This window comes from Bradysia coprophila, unplaced genomic scaffold (genome assembly GCF_014529535.1).
Source record: "Bradysia coprophila strain Holo2 unplaced genomic scaffold, BU_Bcop_v1 contig_350, whole genome shotgun sequence".
NCBI lineage: Eukaryota > Metazoa > Arthropoda > Insecta > Diptera > Sciaridae > Bradysia > Bradysia coprophila.
The window spans coordinates 3,042,670-3,065,608 of NW_023503608.1; the positions used below are offsets into that span (position 1 = coordinate 3,042,670).

The window sequence follows — 22,939 nt, forward strand, 5'->3', positions numbered from 1 at the left end:
ATTGTGATCGATCAATGCCCTCTTTAGCAAACAAACTTCGTTTTGAAGCTGTCAAAATACCACCTTATTCCTTTGTTTGTAGAAACATACACTGTTGACTGATTTCTCATTTTACATATAAAATGCAAAGACCATCTTTATCACCTTAGTAATGACTTTTGAAGAGCTTTTTTATGGATCGACACCTTTTCCAGAGCTTTTGAAACATGTCTATGCTCCAGTTCTTGTTGGATCGATTGTGAAAAATAATATTTTATCGACGAAGATTAATAATCTTGTCAATTGTACCGTATCTCTTCAGAAATTAAGCTATGCTAGGGGAAATATTCACAGAAAATCCTTTCAAATTTCACGAAGGAAATTCCACGAATTCATAAAAAATCAAGTCAAAAGAAGACCATTAAAAAAATCGTTTAAAATCCATAAAGAACCAGTAAAAAAATCCTTGGAAAACTGAAGGGGAATCCTTGAAAATCCTCAGAGGAATCTCTTTTTGAAAGTCCTTTGTCAATCTGAAATGGCCTATCCGATACAGTGGATACAACAGTGGCAAGTTCTGCTATACCTTTATGCAACAAATACTTTCAAAGAACGACTAAGTATTTAGAGCTGAGCTGTGTGGATTCAAATAAGCTGAGAAGAAAGCTTAGAATGAAAGCCATAATTAGATCATAAATTATCCACTGCCATGGAGGCAATGATTTTGTTCTAGAATTACATAGTTGTAAAGTATTGACATTGCGTCTCAAAAGAAAAGTCATAAGGTCTCCTCCAACAGTTTTGTTTTTAAATTCCAGAATCACAAAACGAACAAGCACACACGTTCTACGAAAGATAAAATAGCACTCCTATTGATCCTTGCTAAATGCTAGCTAAGGATATTCATATATAAATTCACTTTATCACAAAATCAGAACATTTTATCCATGATGATATTCGAATAGTACATAAAGAGAGCAATTCCATGACAGTGAATCAATTCCATACTGTCGACGGATAGCTCTCTTTATTTTCTTATTCGTATGGCTGGATAAAAACTGAATTACTCGGAACCACACTTGTGAACTTGTGATCACTTTGACGTCGTCACGATTCACGTTATTATATAATCCATCAGCACTTTTCCATCATTATACAACACTGAAGTGTGGGATATATTCTTACCCGACCAGAGTTCGCAATTATTCTGATTCACTTCCAAGTTAGATACTCTAATTTATACCTTAAAATTCCTTGAGCTGAGGCAACTTGATTCATTTTTATACTAAGCATTCTGGCAGCTTTAACTTCTCTACTGATGCATCGAAATCATGAGTCTTTCTAGGGATTAACTAAGTCATAAAGAGTGGGGAAGACAGATAAATGAATATAACTAGGTTAATTAAAAAGTATGAATGATGGTGACGAATCATAACTGATAATGGCGATACGTGGTTCTCATGACAAAGAGGCGTAAATCTCAAAGCGTTTAACGTTTGTTCATCTCTCGATTTCGTATTGTGCGAGCAATTTAAATGAAATAGTTATGTGACCTGTTTGGTATGTAACTATAGTCGATACTGGTCTAGCTGAACTGCAACTAGATATTACCTTTTTATGATGAGGACGAAGCCATCTTGATGAAATATTTCAAGGATTTGAGGCCATGTGTGTGGGCGATAGAACTTTTTCTGCTTACGTTTTATTTAACCAGTTCATCCATTCAATCTCAACCACACTCCATAACTGGGTCATTTTTATCACAATTTAAAAGTGATTTGCACTTCTACTTCACAAAGCACGGCGTTATTACTAAAAAGTAATGTGAAACGTTATAGGAATCAGGTAAAACTGATAATAGAAACGAAAAAATAATTTCGCTTATCTCCGTCAATTGGTATGAACGTCACGACGCGACGTTAGGTAACTGTTGTAATCTCTGTAATAGATTTTAAGTGTCCAATAAATACGGTCATGGATATGTAAGAGGTTTCAGTAAGTTTGATTGGCGTTACAGGTTTAGCAGTAGGATTATAGCAGGATTATAGCAGGTCTATAATATGGACTAGACATTGTCTGGACTTCTTTACTACAGTACATACTTCTTCTGGAGTCACCTAACTGCCTACAGCTTCAAAGACTTCTTTCTTTGATAAGATTATTGTATACAAAAGAGGCATGGAGAGCAAACAGCGGACAACCCTTACATTTAAATAGCTACAGCTACTTAATAGAGACAATGAATTAGAGATGAGCAAAGGCAGCAAAACGCCTTGCTACAAGGAAAATGCAAGTTGAGAACTGAGATCAAACAGCACTCTAACCGAATGAGTTTGAAGCGCATGAATCCAACGCAGAATCGAGTTTCGAAAACTTAAATTGCAAAGACGATTAGTGGTTGGTTTTTCTAAATTTTTGAATTTATTCTTCCACAGAAGATGCAATTTCCAGGTCACTGTTGATTATTTCAACCGATTTTCCATTGCCTTCGATGATCATTTTCTCGACGCGACGGTCAGCCACTAAACCAGTTAGTAAAGAAGCCGTCGATTTGAGTTTCTTCGAAACGACGCTCCGTTTATTTCTCAAATTGGTCGGTCTCTCAACCGCTTGTTGTTTGCGGTTCTTTCTTCGATCTTTCTTTGGCTTTGGCGTTCGTAATGCTCCAGGCACCGAATGCAATTTGACATGGAAAATCAGTTTCTGTTTCGTTGACAGATTCCGATGGCACAGATGGCATTCCCACGTACGGTCTGGATCGTGTTTAGCTCTGACGTGAGCGCGCAGATTTTTCGTATGAAAATAAAACTTGTCGCAGCCGCTGACCGTGCACAGGAAAACGTTTTTGTTCTCCGAGTGTATTTTCATATGACTGTCCATGTTCGACCTATGACTGAAGAGTTTCTTGCAAATGTCACATTGGTACTTTTTGCTATGCTTGTCTCGCCGATGAACCTGCAACTGGGACCACTTGCCCACAGTCTCTCCACATATTGAACATTCGTACGATTTGTGTCCGACCAAATGATGTTCGTGTTGCTTTAAATTAACGGATCCTTTCCCGCATTTCGGACAGTAGTACGGAAAAACGCCCGTATGCTTCGTCATATGTACCCTCAACTGGAACTTCCGATAAAACTTTTCATCGCACTGCTTGCAACAGTACAATCTTTCCTTCATGTGACGTTGTTTGTAATGGCGTTTCATACCAGCCGCAGTGGTAAACTCCATTGCACAAGATTCATGTTGGCATTTGATTTTATCATCTGTGTTGATCTGATGTGCTCCCCTCGTATGCCGTCGCAGATGGGACTGGGTTATGTATGTGGCGTTGCAAACGTCGCACACATATTTCTTCAATTGTGTGTGTGTGAAGTCGTGCCGGTCGAAGGCATCGCGACGTTTAAATGTTAAATTACAGTCCGGGTGCAAGCATTGAATGAGTCGTCTAGATGTTGTAAACGGTGCTAACACTTTCGATGTCGAAGGTTTTGTGTTGGTGTCACTCGGTAAAAATTCCGGATCACTTGAGTCATGTAACAGATTTTGCCTATCAATTGGGAATCGATTATGTTGTTGAAACATTACGAACGAAATATAAGTGAATAAGAAACGAATACCTCATCGCAACGGTGTAGTAGCAGAGACGGTTTTTTAGCAGGAGGTTAGTTCGATTGTTTACATAAAATTTCCTCCTTTTTTCACAAAATGTGGTTTTATGTCAAACTTAGTTTAACAGTCCATGATGCAAGATGTCGCTGTGGTCATCTTAAAAATCACCAGAGAAAAAAAATTGTCAGAGAAATGATAAGAACGCAGGTAAATAGCGCTGAAAATTTGAAATCTGTAGCCAGGGTTAATAATGTAACTCAAGGCGATTATCTGAAGTATTTTTAGTAGAAAGTAAAAATTTCGTCGAAGAAAGTTCTCTATTGAAATCCACTTTCAATGTAGTTTAGATGACATGAGCCGTAAAAATTTCAATTTTACTCACAGCAAAGAAGTTGATCCGAAAGGACTATCATTTTCTAGATCGTAGGAGTTTTTCATAAATTGGTGTGAGAACCAAGGTTCTGAAAAATCAGGTTTAGACAATTACGAAGACAAACTTGCAGAAAAAAATTATTTTTATCAGGTTGACACATGAGACAATCACTGTAATGAGTGTGTCTAAATTGCCACCGCCCCCGTGATCAAGGAGAATCTTGACCTGTTCTTTCAGAATCTTGGCAAGAACAGCCAGAAACATTTTTCAGAACTCTGATCTACAATTGCAGGTCTCATGGCGTTAAATTTAAAGGTGCCTACGGCGCTTTGCGCGTATAATTATTGGCACTGAATGACTGCGCGTAGAAATGAACGTTTTTATTCCGTTCAATTTAAATGACTCACGCAAATATTAGGATTCTTCAAATATGCCTTCCATCATACAGCTATACAAATAAGAAATGATAATAAAATAAGAACCCCGCACTATAAATTGAGTCGAATATAAAGATAATTTGAATTACACAGCGATAAGCGAACCGACATTGCAACAGGTACAAAAACGTAATCATCACAAAATATACTTTCAGATAAAACTCAATTTTCCATGTTTTATTAACCATTTTTCAAGTACCTGTATTTCTCCAACACACACAGACATTTGGAATACGATTTTTTTTTAAATTCTTTTTTATCGTTTAAAATTGTCACCATCCAACTTTTAAACGAACTGGAGGCGTTGTTTCTTTATATTTAAGAATTTTATTTAGTTCATTTTGATATCAAACATTAAATAATAATCTTAACTTTTAACCATCTCGGTAAATATGTACATTGTAACAAGCATTTTATGTGCGATAGGGAAGATAAGATTACACAAATAGAAATTGTCTTTTCATGTTTGAGCCGATATAAATTTTCGGTGGTTAAAATGTTTGAATTAAAAAAAAAATTAAATAACTGAAGGCGCTAGAGGCGACATTAATGTTAACCGGAAGTAAATAATTTCCTGCAAATAACAAGAATTTACAATTTTAGATAGAGATTCAATTACCCGATTCAATCTAGCTCAAAATCGGCAGGAAACTTTGTCACAGATTCATTCAGCTCTCACGCAAGCGGAGCGATCTCTCGCGAGGTCAATGAACTTAATCACACGAAAGAAGACTTCTCATTTTTATGTCGAGTTATGTATTAATAACAGTTAAAATCATTGTTTGTATGCATTATTTTGACCAGACAGTGGTATGTTTTTGAGGGAACGGTTATATTCAAAATCAAACAATTAAACGTGAGAAGTTGTTTTTAACGCAGCGTTAAATTGTACCATTCTCATACGTTGGGAACGTTGATAATGAATTTCGTCCTTCATTTTTCAGTCACACGTTCACTTAAAATTTTAATATTGAAGCGCACTCACAGCAACATAAAAATCGACTGCGTACGTTTTTACTCCCAAGTCGCAAAAAAATGAAAATTGCCGCAAATTTCATCAGATAGTGAATCATGTCGAAAGACGTGCTTCAATTGATGGTAATGTTTGCTAACGCGGTCTGTTATATAACAAACTCATAAACTGTATATTACAATCAATGAATTGAAAATGGTCTGTCAATCAGGTCTGTGAAAGGTTAAAGAATCATAAGGACGGAGTAGAATTTCTATTAAATTTAATTGGGCATAAAAAGTGTTATTGCCTTCGACTCCGGCTCGGGATTTAAACTCTACACAAAACAATTTTTCTCAACTCAGTGACGACAAGTAAAACTTATGTTGCCTATATTGAGGAAAACGTATGCAAATCGGTGATAAATGATTTTTTTTATGGCACACGACGTGTAGTTTGCACACGATGACTGTTTAAAAAAAAACATTATTCGCTCTGTCGTGTAATTAACTGTTGTCCCTAATTGTGTAAATAACAATGACTTTATAATACCGTGTCTTCAGTTTCGACGAAAAAGGAAATTCAAGAAATGGATGGAAAATTCTCACTGAACACTTACTTACATTATTTGCACGCACTCAATGGAAAAATCACTTTGCAAGTTATTGGCTGAACGATCAGCTCCGTACGAACTAGAACTTTAAACTAAAATTTCAAAACGTACCACGTAATCATTAGCTCATTTTAACTTGAATATGCAACCGTTTCCAGTACACACAGCAAATGAATGAACGAAAGAAAAAATAATTAAATTCCAAATTCGACAAAACACCTTCGAGTGATGAGTCTTAAGGCAAAATGAAATCGTTACTCACAAATTATCACTAAAAAATATACCGTGAAATACATTCAATAATAGGCAAAATAATGGAAAAAAAGACGTATCCGAAATGTAGCTCGCCGTTTATTAGATGAGATATTATTGCGTTTGGAAAATGTTTTATGGTGGCATGTCGAAATGTGCTCTTTATTTGACCATCTTTTTACCACATTTGTTGTTAGTTTTATTAATATATTTGTTAAATAAGATAGAGCAGCAGCAGCTTCAATAATGTTCAATTTTTCTGTTTAAAATGTTACGCACCTCATATCCATGTCTCTCCGCATTTGTGTAAAGGTAGAAATATGCAAAGAAGGCATATTAACGAAGAAATAGACACAAATTCACTTATATTGAAAAAGAAATATTTTTTTTTTGTTAAAATTACAAATTACTCATGTGTACAATGTTGATAGACGAAAATATTGTTCGAATGTGTTGATGATCAATGCCATAATTTAACAATAAATTGTCAATGGGTTTTTTGTGGGTTCACTGTGAACTGCAACTTCGTTTTCATAAGGCTGTGAAGAATACAACAGTCGGATCTCATGGACAGAGGCGTAACTAGAATGGGATAGCAATGCGCGTGTAGAAGTCGGATCTATTTGCCGACCGGTGATGTCGAAATTCATATGGCTGGGTGAATAACACACAGTATGAACAATCGAAAACGTCCTCGAGGTTGAGAACCTATCACTACAAACTGATTTTTAATTTCAACTTTCTTACGAAATGTAACAGTTGTTGTTGTCTCCGAAGACCCCTTCTCGCGATTTTGAAAAGGTTTCTCAATTTTTAGACGTCAATTTTCAATTTGATTATTTATGTTTCCGAATGGGCGCCGTAATTGAGTTACACTCTACTCTACATCATAGGAGTATAACTCGAGGTCTACTCCACCTATATAGGAGTATAAATCTAGAGTCACACTCCTACTATACCAACACAGGATTGTGACTATATGGGCACTAGTTAGTATACTCAAATGCAATGCGGACCTGCTCACGCTCACTCTAATTACATTCAAGTTTTTATTTGCGATCACATAAGAATTCAGTGCTTCGGTTTGAAATTAGATCATATTTGATATTCTCATTATTGCACTTGCGCTAATGTTTTCTCGTTTGTGTACTTATGATGGGCATTTCTAACACTGTAACACGAAACTAGGCCTTCAGTGTCCTTATCCGAATTTGTGATGAAAATCTAATTTCAGTCGAGTAGAAAGCTAATCTTTTTAAAATTCATCGATCCATAGAAGCACAAACAGTCAAAGAGAAAATACAGGAAGACTAACACACTCCATATATTTTGCACCTCAGATAGTTAATATTGAAAAAAAAAACGAAGGAACTCAGACTCGATGAGATCAAGTATTCCGTTCAAAATTGCGATTGATAACGTCCTTGACTTTTCATTGTATATACGTAAGAATTAACGAAAGGTTCACCTTAAAATTACGCGATTCAAGTAAGACAAACTCGATAAAATGTACCCCACAATCTGTTCGTTATTTCCAAGAATTGGTCGCATAGCCGCCCGGTCACCACTTTCATCGCTTTTCTGTGTCAAGAAACCAGAAACATTTCTCCGACGATCTAACCAGCTGACAACTCGTAACATAACACGTGCAGCTCAATGTTCTAGTCAATGGTTGGCCGCTTTCGATTCACGTTTCGGGCCGCGTTCGAAAAAGTTTTTTGAACAAAATCAAAATAAGGGCGTCCCGAGAAAAATTCCGGAAACATTTGCTAAAGTACCAGTCATCGCGGTTGAAAATGCACCGATTTTTCCGAAATTTACAAAGATAATCGAGATAACCGACGCAAACCTTATCGATTTTGTGAATAAGCAACTCGCTGCGAACAATGCATTTTTCGGTGTGTTTCTGAAGAGGTCCAGAGACAACAAGGCCGAATTGATAGCCGATGTGAATGACATCCATCGAGTGGGAACATTTGTCCATGTTAAAGACATGAAAATACAGAGCGATCGAGCGGTATTGATTGTGGATGGCATACGGCGCATAAAAATCTCCAATGAAGGACCATCGCATAACAGTGCTGACTGGTTTCGTGGTGATAACACGCCATCCGTCTTGGTTGTGGAAACCGAAAAGTTCAAGTCCGATCGTTACCAGGAAGACGATCATCTGAAAGCAATGAGTCAAGAAATCGTTCAAACCATTCGGGACATCGTTACGTTGAAGCCAATTCCAAATGAACTGTTGGAACAAATTTTACAACAAAAGCAGAGCGTTTTGAATAACGTTATCTATCTCTGTGATCTCGGTGCTGCTCTGACCAATGCGTCGCCCGAGGAACTACAAAATGTTATGGAAGAAACATCGATTCCAGATCGGTTAATGCTAACGTTACAGTTGCTCAAGAAGGAAATGGAACTCACAAAATTGCAATCGAAAATCTCGGAGGAAGTTGAAGCTAAAATCAAACAAATGCACCGGAAATTGATGTTGTCTGAGCAAATGAAAGTGATCAAGAAAGAGATGGGCGAGGATTATATGGACAAAGATGCATCTGCTGTACAACTAAGGAAGAAGCTCGAAGAAGGAAAGCATGTTCCTGATATTGTTCTCAAGACATTTGATGAGGAAATTAGCAAGATGAAACAAGTCGAGGGATACGGCATGGATTATAACGTGTCCAGGAATTTTCTCGACTGGCTGGCCGCATTGCCCTGGGGTGTTCAAACGAAAGAAAATTTATGTATTGAAAGTGCAAGCAAAGTTCTAGAAGCCGATCATTTTGGAATGGAAAACGTGAAGACAAGGATCTTGGAATTTATAGCGGTCAGTAAATTGAGAGGCACAACCCAAGGCAAAATACTTTGTTTCCATGGTCCACCAGGAGTCGGGTAAGTTGAATTAATCCGTACTTTAAACTCCGTACTTTAAACCATATGTTCCTCAATGTATTCTCAACAGGAAAACGAGCATTGCACGTTCGATAGCCACTGCTTTGAATCGTAAATACTACAGATTTAGTGTCGGTGGTATGACCGATGTTTCGCAGATCAAAGGTCACCGCAGAACTTACGTCGGTGAGACTTTCACTTTCTTCTCTTTTCATCGACAAATCTAATCAATTCTCTAAGGTGCAATGCCTGGCAAGATCATTCAAGCGATGAAGTTAACCAATTCCGAAAATCCGTTGGTGCTGATCGACGAAATTGATAAGATTGGTGCACAATCGAAATTAGGTGGAGGTGATCCAAGCTCAGCCCTATTGGAATTGCTTGATCCCGAACAGGTATCATTGATTATATCAAATTGTTCGTGAAATCCGTTCCGTTCACAGTTGTCTTCATTCAGAACGTTGAATTCTTGGACCACTATATGGACATCCCGGTCGATGTGTCGAAAGTGCTTTTCATCTGCACCGCCAACGACGTCGACAATATACCGGAGCCCTTGAAAGATCGAATGGAAATGATCGAAATGTCCAGCTATATTGGCGAGGAAAAATTGGCTATCGCCAAAGGATATCTTATACCCAAGGCGATGAAAGAATGTGGCATTCACACGCCTCAATTGAAATGGGAAAACGATGCTTTGGTTGAGCTGTCACAGAACTATTGTCGAGAAGCTGGTGTTCGCGGTTTGCAGCAACAAATCGAGAAAATTGTTCGGAAAGTCGCATTCAAAATTGTGAAAAGCCATGAGAAAAGTGAAACGATAACTGCTGCCGGCTTGGAATCGTATCTGGGCAGTCCACCGTTTACGACAGAACTGATGTACAAAGAAACACCAGCTGGTGTTGTAATGGGATTGGGTAGTACATCAATGGGTGGAACGGTTCTCTTCATCGAAACGGCGAAGAAACAGCTCGATGAAAACTCTAAAGATCGTCCGTCAATACAAATAACTGGTAACGTCGGTGCAGTAATGAAAGAATCGGTACAGATTGCTGTTGCAGTTGCCCGAAATCATCTTCAAGAAACGGACAAAGACAACACATTCTTCGACCAAAATACTATTCAACTACATATTCCGAAGGCTGCCGTACCGAAAGACGGACCAAGTGCTGGCATCACAGTTGTGGCTGCCCTTCAGTCACTGGCACTGAATCGACCGGTTAGACAAAATGTGGCAATGACGGGCGAAGTGTCACTTATGGGAAAGATACTGCCAGTTGGAGGGATCAAAGAGAAAACAATTGCTGCTAAGCGAAGTGACGTTAATTGCCTGATTTTACCGGATGAAAACAAGAAGGATTTCGATGCGATTCCGAAGTACATTACCAAGGAAATGGAGGTGCATTTCGTCAAATGGTATGCTGATGTACACAAGCTATTGTTTCAGGTTTGATATTCTTGTTATTTGCACATATTGAGGCGATGAATAAAAATGTTTTGTTCAGCGAGAAAGTTTTACGCACTATAAATGAGAATAGATCCATGTTCATTGGTCCAATATTGGATGAAATTTTAAAGAAATTAATTAATTTGCTGAAAGTGCTCCAAATAAGTTCTTAGATACGTGGTCTCTTTCTGTCTGTTAGACCTGTTAGAAAACCCTTATCACTCTTTGTCTCCACGTAGTGTAGGTAAAAAGTAAACGTAACAGTCACGACAGCACTTCTTATTAAGCACCTAATAAAGTCTTACAAATCGATAGTGTGTTCTACTTATTACCTGCCATTTCAATTAAACAAATTTTTTCAAAAAGAAACTTACAACTTCGGCCGCTTATCAGTTCATTTCATTTTTAATTTATTGATTAATCGCACTGAAATTCTCTTTCCTCTTTCATTTTGTGATAGTATATTATATGAGCTTCACGATTCATAATAGCGATTCAACGTTCTGTGTATTTTAGGCACTTGTAATTAAAATAATAATTTTTCTTCATAAAATAGAACACGTCACGTCTTTGCGTAAAAGAATCGACAAAATGACTTCTAGAAATGCTAAATGAATTCTTTTTATATATACTCCTCTCTTGGAACCGTTTTCGAAATTACAAAATGGAAAAAAGTTTTAATATCTTTTCAAAAGAGATAAACTCGTGCACAAACAACGAGTGTCGGTTGGTAAATTTATATAGTGTATACACCTAGACAAGGTATGAATTTACACTTAATGAACCCAACGATACAGTGAAAAAAATGCAGAGAGAAAATGAGTTGTGGTTGAGATAACAAACAAACGGAAAGGGACGGATAAAAATGTTCGTTATAATTTGAAGAAGCAAAAATTAGCACCTTCACGTGACATGATGTGTGATGCGCATAGATTGGTACAATGGGAACTTTTAAGTAATTTTTCTGATGTCCAGATTCGACAGATTGATTTCGATCCGTTGACCGGTCTTTGATAAATTCAATTCAGGGATCTTCTAGAAATAACGCGACGTATTCACAATGAGAGATAAGATTAATGAAGTAAGAGAAACGTAAGCGAAAGAAATGGTAAACGCATAACGACAAGTCATGAAGTGTTGAACAATCGATTTAGTAACAGTCACAAGTGGTTATTAGCTAAGAGACACTGATACGTGAACTACAGTTCATGAGAAATCTCCGGTGCATCAACTTCATCTAAATTGGAATTACAATTGGCTGCAAATTACTATTCTCCAGGAACTAAAATTCCTCAAATGAGTAAATTCTTAAATATTGCGAGAGAGATTGCTGGGAGGCTGCTATTACTGCGTTTATATAGTGAAAAAGGAATCTCACGCCGGAATCATTCACAATGTGACATCTTGTAAAAAGGAAAATCTCAATTTGTGAATCACGCCCGAGTGAGATTCCTTGACCAACGCACTCCAAGAACAGGCATGAGAACAGAAATTAAATAAGAGGCCTCCACGATGCAGTAGCCTAAGATTCTCATATAAATTCAATTTTTTATGTGGTACAGGCCACTGCGTTACGGACGTTCTATACAAAATAAGATGCCAAATGACCGTTAAAAAATCTGTCCTTGTGTCAGTGCCGCCTTGCCTTGACATCACGAACGAGAAATGATATCAAATTTTAGTTCATGCAATAGTCGAGAACAAATTGCTGGATACTCTTCGAGTCGCAGGCGTCGTAGGGTAATAAAACTTATGACTCGTCAGTCCATCAGAGCCTATTTTTCATAAACAAATATCTCAATCTCCTAGCCAAGTTTAAAGTAAAAAAAAAAAATTTTTTTAGAAATATGTAGTCTAATTGCTTCCTACTTTTAGGGTGACAATCTGACTTTATCTATCAGTCTGGATAACAATCGCAGCTATTTTCTTGAATGATTGAATGTATTCCATTTTGAATATTGGAAATTTAATTGCAGATCCTTATGAATTAACTGGTAAAATCAACTGCAAAATCATTTTCGTCATCGTGATAATAAAATGATTCTTAGTAAAACATGTTTCCAGTCGTGGATTTAACGATACGTGTAATAAAGACTGTAATCTGCTCGCTTGTTATTTACATTTTGATGCTCTGTGGAGACGATCATAAATCATAAGCTTAGTTTCCCAAATAAATGACGAAAGAATGACATGAGTAATAATTCATAAAAGATAAACTGACTAGCTTAGAGACAATTAAGATTCTTATGTTTGCTTAATATGGCAATATAATTACCCTTTTCATTTTGGTGCTTGTACACAAGCGATAATTGAAACTTTTATTTGTCTGACGCGCTACACATCTTAAAATAAATTTTATTTTTGGATTGTAACAATATTCCAAAAACCAAAAATTGCAATTTTGGCTGAAAATGTAATGTTCCTTCTAATCAACAATTGAAAGTACTAAGGAAACTAAACAAACTATCTCATGCAGTAAGAATGATGATCACTAGAATCACTCTGGATCATTGGCCTGATATTTTGATCGAAAAATAAATCATCGTAACTCCATACCATCGTCGATTCATTAATCCGAATAGTAAAAATCAAATAATGTTACACAAAGCAAAAATTAGAATCTCTATGAATGAGCACAGCTCAAGAATGAATCGTCTTAATATGAAGGATCAAAATTTTCCAGGTGAAATGGTGGCCGTTAATCGTTATCCGTTAATCGACACCAAATATTAAATGCTCACGAAAATGTTAGATATTGATTTTCTCTTAAAGACTTAAACAGACGACAAACATAACATTGCCAGTATAAATTTCATGTCTTACGAGGAATCTTCACATGGATAAATTGTTGCCTACATTTCGGGGCAAAATTATTATAATTTTGATGATAATTTTGGACTCGCATTCTTTTTGGAAAAAGTAGGACCGTCGTTCGGTGTTAAAATGTGTCACCTTTTAGTAAAAATTTAAGTGTTTGTGGTAACCTCAGTCCGAGAAAACTCAATATTTCATGAAAATTGACACATATTTTGAGCTTTCTCGGAGTTAGGTTACATCACCACAAACATTTAAATTTTTGCTGAAAACTAACACATTATAAAACGAAACGATTGTCGTACTTTTTCTAAAAAGGATGCGAGTCCAAAATTACCATCAAAATAAATATAATTTTGCCCCGAGTCTGGTACAAAATCTCTTACTTCTTTTGATGCGAAAATAAAACACAGCTTTAAGCTCATATCTTTTTTTGTCGTCTCAGACGAAATTACCATTCTGAAAGAGGATGCATTGTAGTTTGTGGGGCCTTAAACCTCTTAGGTTGAATAAAATTAAACAATGATAATGCCAGGTATCTGAAGAAACACGAAATCATAATTTTGGTATAGTCCCTATGGTCCTCCGTTAAAAATTGGATGAAGAGGAAATTGAGAAATGTTTGAAAGAGATCAATTGCGCAAGTAAAACACCGTAATTCACAAAAACCTAATAGATAGCCAACCATCACGTAAGCTTGCGTTTTGTATTAAATTATTTAAGGTACACTCAAAGTTCCACCTGTGAGAAATTCTTTGAATGAAAATTTTATTGAAACGAGCTTCTTTGAAGAAACATTTACGTTTGTGAGTTACTTCTCTCTGAGAGCGGTTGTGTTTGTGTTTGTTTTATGAGTGTTTGGAGGGGCAAGCAATTCTGTTAAAAAATCGTTTAATTTGAAATTATCTTTTCGGTTTTCGCATTTAAAATTATTATGAAAACCAAGGAACTTTACATTTGAACCTGTACGTATGTAATATCGCAATTATGACGTTAAACGTAATAGCGAGGAAAATTTGGGCGCGCACTCTTCTTTTCTCCAATCGAAATAATAGTATATTTCGTACGTAGGACTAAAAGTCTTGTTTAGCATGTGAGAGCTTTCCAGACAGAGCTGAAGGCGAGGTCTGGAATCGAATACGCTAAAAAATACTTATAGTTATAGTCCGTGGTACAAAATATATTTTTCAAATCCGACGGAGAAAAAGTGCTCACTGTTCGGGTATGAAAATAAATCACTTCGGGAAACACTTTTGTGATTGATGCTTTTTGTAAGTGAAAGACACAAATCTTAAAACTATTCCTGGTCTTGACCACTTAAGTTAAATTGACAATTTTTTTCATAATACATGAAGTTCCTCTAATTTAATTCGCAAGCGCGTATCTAGCAAAAAACATAACATAAAATCTAGATTCTCATTTGTTAAACGAAATTTTTGTGTAAACAATAACAAACAACAACAAGTCCTAAATCAGAAAACATGTCACATTTCGCATTTCCGATAGTGTACTTAGAAAATTGGAACCAAACCAAATCGGTTTGGTAATTCACTGTTGTTGCTCTTGATTTCGAATGAGTACGTTGTAATATCTTATTCTGTATTCCACTCAAGTACACATATACTGTAAGGGTCCGCCTGCATAGCCGGCATACGTTTCACAAGGAAATGTAGCCAAAAATAGAGAAAGAATTTTTTTGAAAGAAATGTAAAGTAAAATACAAACGTGCGTTCATAAACTGTCTGCGTATATTTATAACAACAAGAGACCGTCAACTACAATTTCTTGTTTTCACTATCTTCAATGATATCGAATGGCGAACCTCCACAACAGATATATACAGCTACACAACACTTCGTACTCGAAATAATTTCGTTCAGACAAGTCAGTATTTGGTTAACCATTGAATCGGTTGCGACTCATTCATTTATTCACGTTCCTTCGCCTTGTTTATTAAATTACAGTAAATATGATGGGTATACGTGTGTTGTGTGCATCGAAAAGTGCAGTTCAGATCGGAGATGTTTTGGCAAGATTTATGTCAACCGGTGGATCGAGTAACATCGGTTTCATCGGTTTGGGTAACATGGGCGGTCACATGGCAAACAATTTAATGAAGCAGGTTTGAGCTTACTATTTTTATTTATACGAAAAACAGCCGAGGATTTTATCAAACTGTTGCTCCAGCGACACACCTCCAAAAAATATTCTTGTTATGTTAAATTGATTGGCACTACAATATAGCGAACAGCGTAGATTAGCCACCACAAAAACATTTTCTTTGCATTAAATTGATAGTGTGTACGTATAAGTTGTTACTACGTGTTCCTTTCGCGTTATCAGTTTATTTTTAGATCATTAAAATGCGAACATTTTATATCGCTGCTATCGGCCTTACTTTACACGCGTCTGTCGTAGGCAATACACGCATGCATTATTCGCTGTTTTCTGTGATGATGTGTATATGAAACACTGAATTGACTAAACTTGAACTGAAGCAATGGATGTCGATTGCATAATTTTGATTAGAAGTAGAATTCTCAATGTTTTTGCAAAAAAGAATTATTTTGAGTTTACAGATCCACAGCCAACGGTTCAGAAATTTGTTCTTTGTGCTTTTCGTCTAGACAAATTTTTCTTCAATCTTTTCCTAAATGTCCATAAATGCTACAACAGGTTCAATTCGCAATATTTACAACTTTGTTCACCATCTCAAAAACTTCTTAAGGTTTCAAATCCTTTCTTTCCGTTCACTTTTCGTCAAAATACAATTTTAGAAAACGTGAGAATTTTGCTTGCTTCACTACAGTAATGCTACAAACCTAAAGGAATGTGAATGGGGATCAAAAGTGATTCTGGTAGTATCCCTAGTAGTATGCCTCAATGCGGAAAGCTTAAAACTTTGCAGATATGCTACGAAGCCAAACGGCAAAACACATGATGGAAACATCATTTCGTTACATAAAACCTAAAGTAGAGGTATTGTTTGCTTGTGATTTGAATTATCTCTTATCAATTTAGAATTTAAATTTTTTCGATAAAATAACTGTTGTGTGTAATACACTCAAGGTCATGCGTTGTGTAACAGGTTTGACTTATCGGATGATTATTTTGTTACCGACAGCGTCAACAACAATAAGCTCTGGCTAGTAAAGTAGACGAACTTATGTCAAAACAAACGAAGTACAAGATTTTCATACATCCAACCAAAGCACCTAGCAGGGTAATAGAGGATTTTACACGTCAAATATTACCCTGCTAGGTGCTTTGATCCAACGCTATGCGTTTATGAAAGGTATCGTTATAAAGAATTTCTATTTGTTATCAATTACTTTCCTCTTTCGTGGCGGGGCCTTTCTACCAATGAATTATTACTTTAAGCAACGCACTTCAAGCAAAAGTGCTATTAATGACAGCTGCCAAATAGAGTACTATTTTGTTTGAAATTTTATCCACACTCTTTTTACAGTGTAAAATTTTGTATGGAGCACTGTCAAGTTTCAGTACCCTATTTAGAGTACCACTTTTGCGTTGCTTTAAGAGAACAGTTTTGATCAACAGTTACGGCTCGAAATAGTTCGATATAGATAAAATCACTTTTGTTGTAAGGACGATAGTTTATCTGATTTAAAGGACTGAGACTTAGAAATTAAGAGTTCCATCTCCTACCCGAATCTATCAATTTTCATTAATCGTTTTCCATTTTACTCAGGGACACAAATTAAGTGTCTACGATGTATCAGCCCCAGCTTGCGATGCTCTTAAAGCTAAAGGAGCGAATGTGTGCTCGAGTCCGAAAGATGTGGCAAAGAATGCTGACTTCGTGATCACAATGTTGCCCAACAATGACATCGTGTCCAACACCTACGAGACCATTGTCAAAGATGGTGTTAGCAGCAATACAATTTTTATTGATTCGAGTACCATTGATCCGAATGTCGCTAAATCGGTAAGCTTAGGCTCAGGAGGAAAGAAAAGACTTTTTCGTCTGAAACACCAAATTGATTTTAACAGATTCAAAAGTTGGTGACCTCTAAGGGTGCAAGATTCGTTGATGCTCCAGTCAGTGGCGGTTAGTTTAACAAAACATTTTTACTAAAATCAAATTTTCTGAACTAACGGAATCTTTTTTGTAGGAGTTCCTGGAGCAGAAGCAGCAACATTGACATTTATGGTCGGCGGAACAAGTGCAGAATATGAAGCGGTTAAATCTACCTTAGAATGCATGGGCAAACGAATCACTCATTGCGGAGACTATGGAATGGGACAGGCAGCTAAGCTGTGCAACAACATGTTGTTGGGAATATCCATGATCGGTGTCTGTGAGACAATGAATTTAGCCGTACGGTTGGTGAACTGAATCATGTTATTCTACATGAACTGAGAAATTGATCGATTTTTTTCTATATGTAGCCTTGGACTTGACGCTAAAATGTTCATGGACATTGTTAACTCATCAACTGGTCGATGCTGGTCGTCAGAAGTTTATAATCCCGTTCCAGGCCTAGTACCAACAGCACCGGCTAATCGTGACTATGCTGGCGGTTTCTCCACCGAACTAATAACAAAAGATTTGGGTTTGGCGTCTGGTGTCGCAACAGCATCGAATACACCGATCCCACTTGGCAGTATGGCTCATCAAATTTACCGAACATTGAAATCGCGTGGCTTGGGAAATAAAGACTTTTCGGTCGTTTACGATTTTTTGAAAAACGAGAAAAATAATTAGATGAAAACTGTTTGTGCGGCGGGTTCTGCAATGGGTGTCGATGGATTGTACAATGGTACTTGAGATTTTGCATTTATTTTTCAATTTTTATTTCTGGATTTTACCTACGATTTTATCAGTTGGATAAGTTGAGTGTTTATGGACCGCGTTGTATACTTTTAAGCAAATTGTTCGTAAATAAAGACAGTTAATTGAACGAAGTGTTTCAGTACATTGCACTAGACTTTCCTAACTTCTGGATTGATTTCCGATCAATCATCAATTGGAATTTGTAAAGCGTGACTGTGAGACGATTTCTTGAAGATTTTTAAAGACTCGCATACTCATCATCACGTTATTTATATAGAATTAACTTTTTAAAACAAGCTCTGTTGGCTTAAAAGTATAACTCAAACAAATTTGCAAAAAGATTAATTTACACTCACCCCTTATTGCAGACGAAGATGTGTCGCATATCGTGACTTAACCCACGGGTGCACCAGCACCTATACAATGTATAGTATACATCATCGAAGATTGACAAAACACGGCGATCGTATTTTCATGACACAATTTATTCTTAACAATATTGGTCAGTCCTCTACGCGTTCACAAAAGCTGAACTTATTCAATGCCAAATTCCATTTTCTATATTTTGACTCTTTACGAATGGATGATCATGTGCTCAATCAATTCGGTTTTGCTCTCAGTTTGTAGGGAACAATAATCACAAACAAAGTAGTGAAGATGACCTTGGATATGTCCGGAATGAATGAGAACCTTGTGTCGCTGTAGATTATGTTTGAATTTGAACTGTTTCGAGCAATCGTCGCATCCAAATGGAAAGACTTTGCTATGTACGACCTTGTGTCTCTTCAGTGCTGCATCCGCTTTAAATCTCTTCCCGCACTGATTGCATTGGAATGGTCTATCATCTTTGTGAACGAGAATGTGTATGCGTAGTGTCTGGTTCGTTTTGAATCTTTCGGCGCATTGGTTGCATCTAAACGGTCTATCCTTTCGATGGACCAACGTGTGACGATTCAGGTCACCGGTGGATTTGAACTTTTTTGAACATTCGTTACATTGTAGTGCACTGCCTGATCGAAACTTTTTCGGGCATTCGTTACATTCAAATGGTTTTCGATTGGTATGGACGAGCAAGTGTCTAGTTAGTTGATCGTTCGTTTTAAAACTTTTTGAACATTCATCGCACGTAAATGACTTGTCTTCGGCATGACTGAGCATGTGACGGTTAAGCGCAGTTCTATATTTGAATTTTATTGGACATTTTTTGCATTCGAAACATTTCTCTCCGTTGTGGATTCGATACACGTGATTCCTATGCCTTTGGCTGGATTGAAATTTTTTCGCGCATTTGTCACACTCAAACTTTTTTGCTGCAAACTTGTTATGAACGTCCTTGTGCTGCTCCAGTAGATTCTTTAAATAGAATTTTTTATTGCAATCAGCACATCCGAAAAGCTTCTCCCCCTTGTTGGTATGCAAGCTCAAATGTCTGCGTAGTGCGATGCGGGAATCGAATGTTTTCAAACAGACGAAGCATTCAAACGTGATTTTGTGTCGATCATCGGAATGCTCATTTAGTTGATGTAGCGATTCGAAACATTCCGAACAATCGTTGCATTTCAGTCTCGATTTATCCTTGGCATGGATGACTTGGTGTTTCCTTAATTCACCGTTCGATTTAAATTTCTTCAAACATACCCCGCATTCAAATGGTCGGTCTTCGGAATGAACGACATTGTGCCGCGTTAGTCTGGATCGTGAATAGAACTGCTTGGAACAAACTGGACAACAAAAGGTTTTGTTACCGGAATGGACGAGACTGTGAGCCTTTAAATTGCAACGTAACTTGAAACTCTGGAAACACACTTCGCATGAAAATGGCCTCTCATCCATGTGAAAAGCCCTGTGCGAGTATAATGAACTTAATAACTTGAATTTTTTCGGACATTTCTTGCATTCAAACGGTGTCTCGTCACGGTGGCAGCTAGCTACGTGTCTCTTTAACAACACGCTCGATTTAAATTTCTTTGGACATTCGTCGCAGCCAAAGGATTTCGCATCGGTGTGAACGATTTGATGTTTCTTCAATTGACCCCTCGATTTGAATTTTTTTCCGCATGTGCTGCATCCGAATGGTTTCTCATCGGTGTGAGCTCCAGCCATGTGACACTTGAGGTAGACGATCGACTTAAATTGCCTAGCACAAATGTAGCATTCGACAGGGGTCTCATTTCTGTGAACGAGCTGATGTCTCTCAAGTGTGTATTTTGACGAAAATGTTTTCGAACACTCATTGCATCCGTGTGCCTCATTAAGGTTCGACTGGTGTGTGGTTTCAATCGTATAAATCGGTTTGGTGTCCTCAATCGTAATTTCAGTTTTGCTGATTTCACTGGCCATACAAAACGGAACGTTCCTCAGCAGAGGTACTGGTGAGTAGTATTCTTCATCTTCAAACGGGTCTTCGTATTTCACCTTTATGTCATCGGCTTCTAAAAGTTGGTAACAGATTTCGGGAGCCATTATTCCGTTTTGTCCTCCTCCTTTCCAATATTTATCTAAAATTAAAAAAAAAGGTTCACTGCCGACATTGACTTTCATGTTTTGGCATTGTTTGGTGCTCATTGGAATATTTTATTTGAATTTCTCTGGTTGCCTCTGGTTTCGAGAAGTTTTTATAATTTAGAATCAGGTTAATCGATTGGTAACATCATTCAAATTGGTGACATCGAAGGTGTCATTATTATAATTGATGTAAAACCAATTTGCTAGGCGAAAAGCACTAACAAAATAATTATTGTCGTTACTTACGTAGATCAGTAAGCTATTAGGTCAATCTATTCGTTTCACTTAATGTGATTGTTATATTGCCGGCGCTGTACACAGACCATCTGGCTTATATTTCACGCTCAAATATCCACGAATCTTATGTTCGTCAGATTTCACTTCAGACAAGATGTGTCTGTAAGGTCTGTAAACAACCGCTAATCTCAAATACGAGAAGGCGGTTAAAACACACACAACCACGATATATGTGTGCGATGACATCAGAAAATCCTGCGTTACCTGAACCCACGACAAAGTAAAATAAACCAGGCAGGAGTGGTTCATTTTCGAAACGTCAAATAAGGGACCTAATACACTGTATGAAAATGAACTCAAATGAACACTGACATAAATTGAACAAGAATAGACCGGCTAAAGCCTGGTGAGGTCTTTTTTCTAATTTCTGTTTGGAACTACCAACTACCAACTATTGGACCTACCAACACTACCACATTTTCGAATTGCAATGTTAACTGTGAGCTATCGGTGATCAGATAACAAATAATTATTATTTGCCTGGTGTCGATATGCTCATGGTGGCTTTGCAATTTTGAATGTCAATCCATCTCGCAACTACCAACTACCAAAGCTACCGACTACCAAATTTCCGATTTATAAATAGTCGAGCATGTAGAATAATTTCGTCAGTCGGTGCGTAGTTCTCGAATAGTAAACATCTCTTCCCCAAAAATTACGTTTGGAAGTCAATTATAGCCTTGGTAGTCCATCAATCCATCTCGCAACTACCAACTACCAAAGCTACCGACTACCATATTTCCGATTTATAAATAGTCGAGCATGTAGAATAATTTCGTCAGTCGGTGCGTAGTTCTCGAATAGTAAACATCTCTTCCCCAAAAATTACGTTTGGAAGTCAATTATAGCCTTGGTAGTCCAACTACCAACTACCAAATTTTCGAATTGTAATGTGAACTGTGATCAGATAACAAATAATTATTATTTGCCTGGTGTCGATATGCTCATGGTGGCTTTGCAATTTTGAATGTCAATCCATCTCGCAACTACCAACTACCAAAAATACCAACTACCGACTGAGAGCTACCAAAACTACCAAATTTGTGGAACAGACAGACGGACAGACAGACAGACGGACGGACAGACAGACAGACAGACAAACCGGCCATAATAGGATATTTTTTCTAGAAGAAAAAAGACCTAAAAATTTTATCCGCAATAAATATGGGGATGCTAGATTATTCAGGTCCCTTGTCAAACGTCCACTCCTGCCTGGTTAACTTTACTCTGCCGTGCCCGAACCACACCATTGCCTGAGTTTCTTGTATTTTTCGAAAGTGGGCGGAATTTTTTATTGGAGCATTTAATAATAGGGTTACTATTGAAAGACGGCATGGCGAAAGTCGCATTTTTAAACATGGCCCAAGGAATTTTCGTTGGAGTAAATATAACTCTATGATTGAATTTAAATTACAAAAACAGTGAGCTGCAACAGCGACATTAAGATTTCACTTTCTCGTTCACTCAATCACACCGATGACAAGAATTGGAGAAACTCGTCAAAGGTATACATAGAAGCCGGAACTGTTTTTGGGAAAACGATTTTCAATTTTTTCACACATTTTACTCAACATTTTCCCTACTTTTCCGAAAAATATTTTTTTTTAAATACAGTCGGAGGCAGTGAAATTTCAGCATAAATTTGCTTCAGCTGATTTTCAGATGATCCCACACATACAATCAAAACTGTTTGTACTTGTTTATACGGTTAAAGCTGCATCACGCACGAGTGTGGTGGTGGCTGAAATTTAACTTTTGAGAAAAACTTGTGGAAAAAATAGGAAACATTTTCCCAAAATCCCCTTTCACTATTGAAACTATTACTTTATTTTTGATCGAAGATTTTCAGAGATTGATTTCAGAAATCTTTTACTTCATTTTCATGTGTCGGGGCCGAAAATGAGGGAGTTTCGAGATTTTTCTCGGGTTTTCGACCCCTTACATGAAATTTTTTTTGAGTATCTGAGG

At 37.1% G+C, this 22,939-nt stretch overlaps 4 protein-coding genes across 4 annotated transcripts; 2 read left to right on the forward strand and 2 right to left on the reverse strand.

The window, feature by feature from the left end:
- Positions 1 to 2,374: 2,374 nt before the first annotated feature.
- Positions 2,375 to 6,127, reverse strand: LOC119080229 (zinc finger protein 664-like). Its single transcript, XM_037188475.1, has 3 exons — positions 5,977 to 6,127; positions 3,600 to 3,747; positions 2,375 to 3,529 (listed from the first exon to the last, which is right to left on the reverse strand). Exons 2-3 carry the CDS (start codon positions 3,602 to 3,604, stop codon positions 2,401 to 2,403), a joined length of 1,134 nt encoding a protein of 377 aa, XP_037044370.1. The 5' UTR covers positions 3,605 to 3,747; positions 5,977 to 6,127; the 3' UTR covers positions 2,375 to 2,400.
- Positions 6,128 to 7,593: 1,466 nt separating this feature from the next.
- LOC119080215 (lon protease homolog, mitochondrial-like) lies at positions 7,594 to 10,616 on the forward strand. Its single transcript, XM_037188454.1, has 4 exons — positions 7,594 to 9,110; positions 9,181 to 9,296; positions 9,351 to 9,505; positions 9,568 to 10,616. The coding sequence occupies exons 1-4, from the start codon at positions 7,726 to 7,728 to the stop codon at positions 10,561 to 10,563; spliced, it is 2,652 nt and encodes an 883-aa protein (XP_037044349.1). The 5' UTR covers positions 7,594 to 7,725; the 3' UTR covers positions 10,564 to 10,616.
- A 4,348-nt stretch (positions 10,617 to 14,964) lies between these two features.
- Positions 14,965 to 18,296, forward strand: LOC119080231 (probable 3-hydroxyisobutyrate dehydrogenase, mitochondrial). The gene is made up of 5 exons (XM_037188478.1): positions 14,965 to 15,493; positions 17,084 to 17,320; positions 17,386 to 17,443; positions 17,508 to 17,718; positions 17,785 to 18,296. The coding sequence occupies exons 1-5, from the start codon at positions 15,341 to 15,343 to the stop codon at positions 18,098 to 18,100; spliced, it is 975 nt and encodes a 324-aa protein (XP_037044373.1). The 5' UTR covers positions 14,965 to 15,340; the 3' UTR covers positions 18,101 to 18,296.
- Positions 18,297 to 18,633: 337 nt separating this feature from the next.
- LOC119080219 (zinc finger protein 99-like) lies at positions 18,634 to 21,095 on the reverse strand. Its single transcript, XM_037188460.1, has 2 exons — positions 20,921 to 21,095; positions 18,634 to 20,667 (listed from the first exon to the last, which is right to left on the reverse strand). Exon 2 carries the CDS (start codon positions 20,630 to 20,632, stop codon positions 18,743 to 18,745), a length of 1,890 nt encoding a protein of 629 aa, XP_037044355.1. The 5' UTR covers positions 20,633 to 20,667; positions 20,921 to 21,095; the 3' UTR covers positions 18,634 to 18,742.
- Positions 21,096 to 22,939: the final 1,844 nt, after the last annotated feature.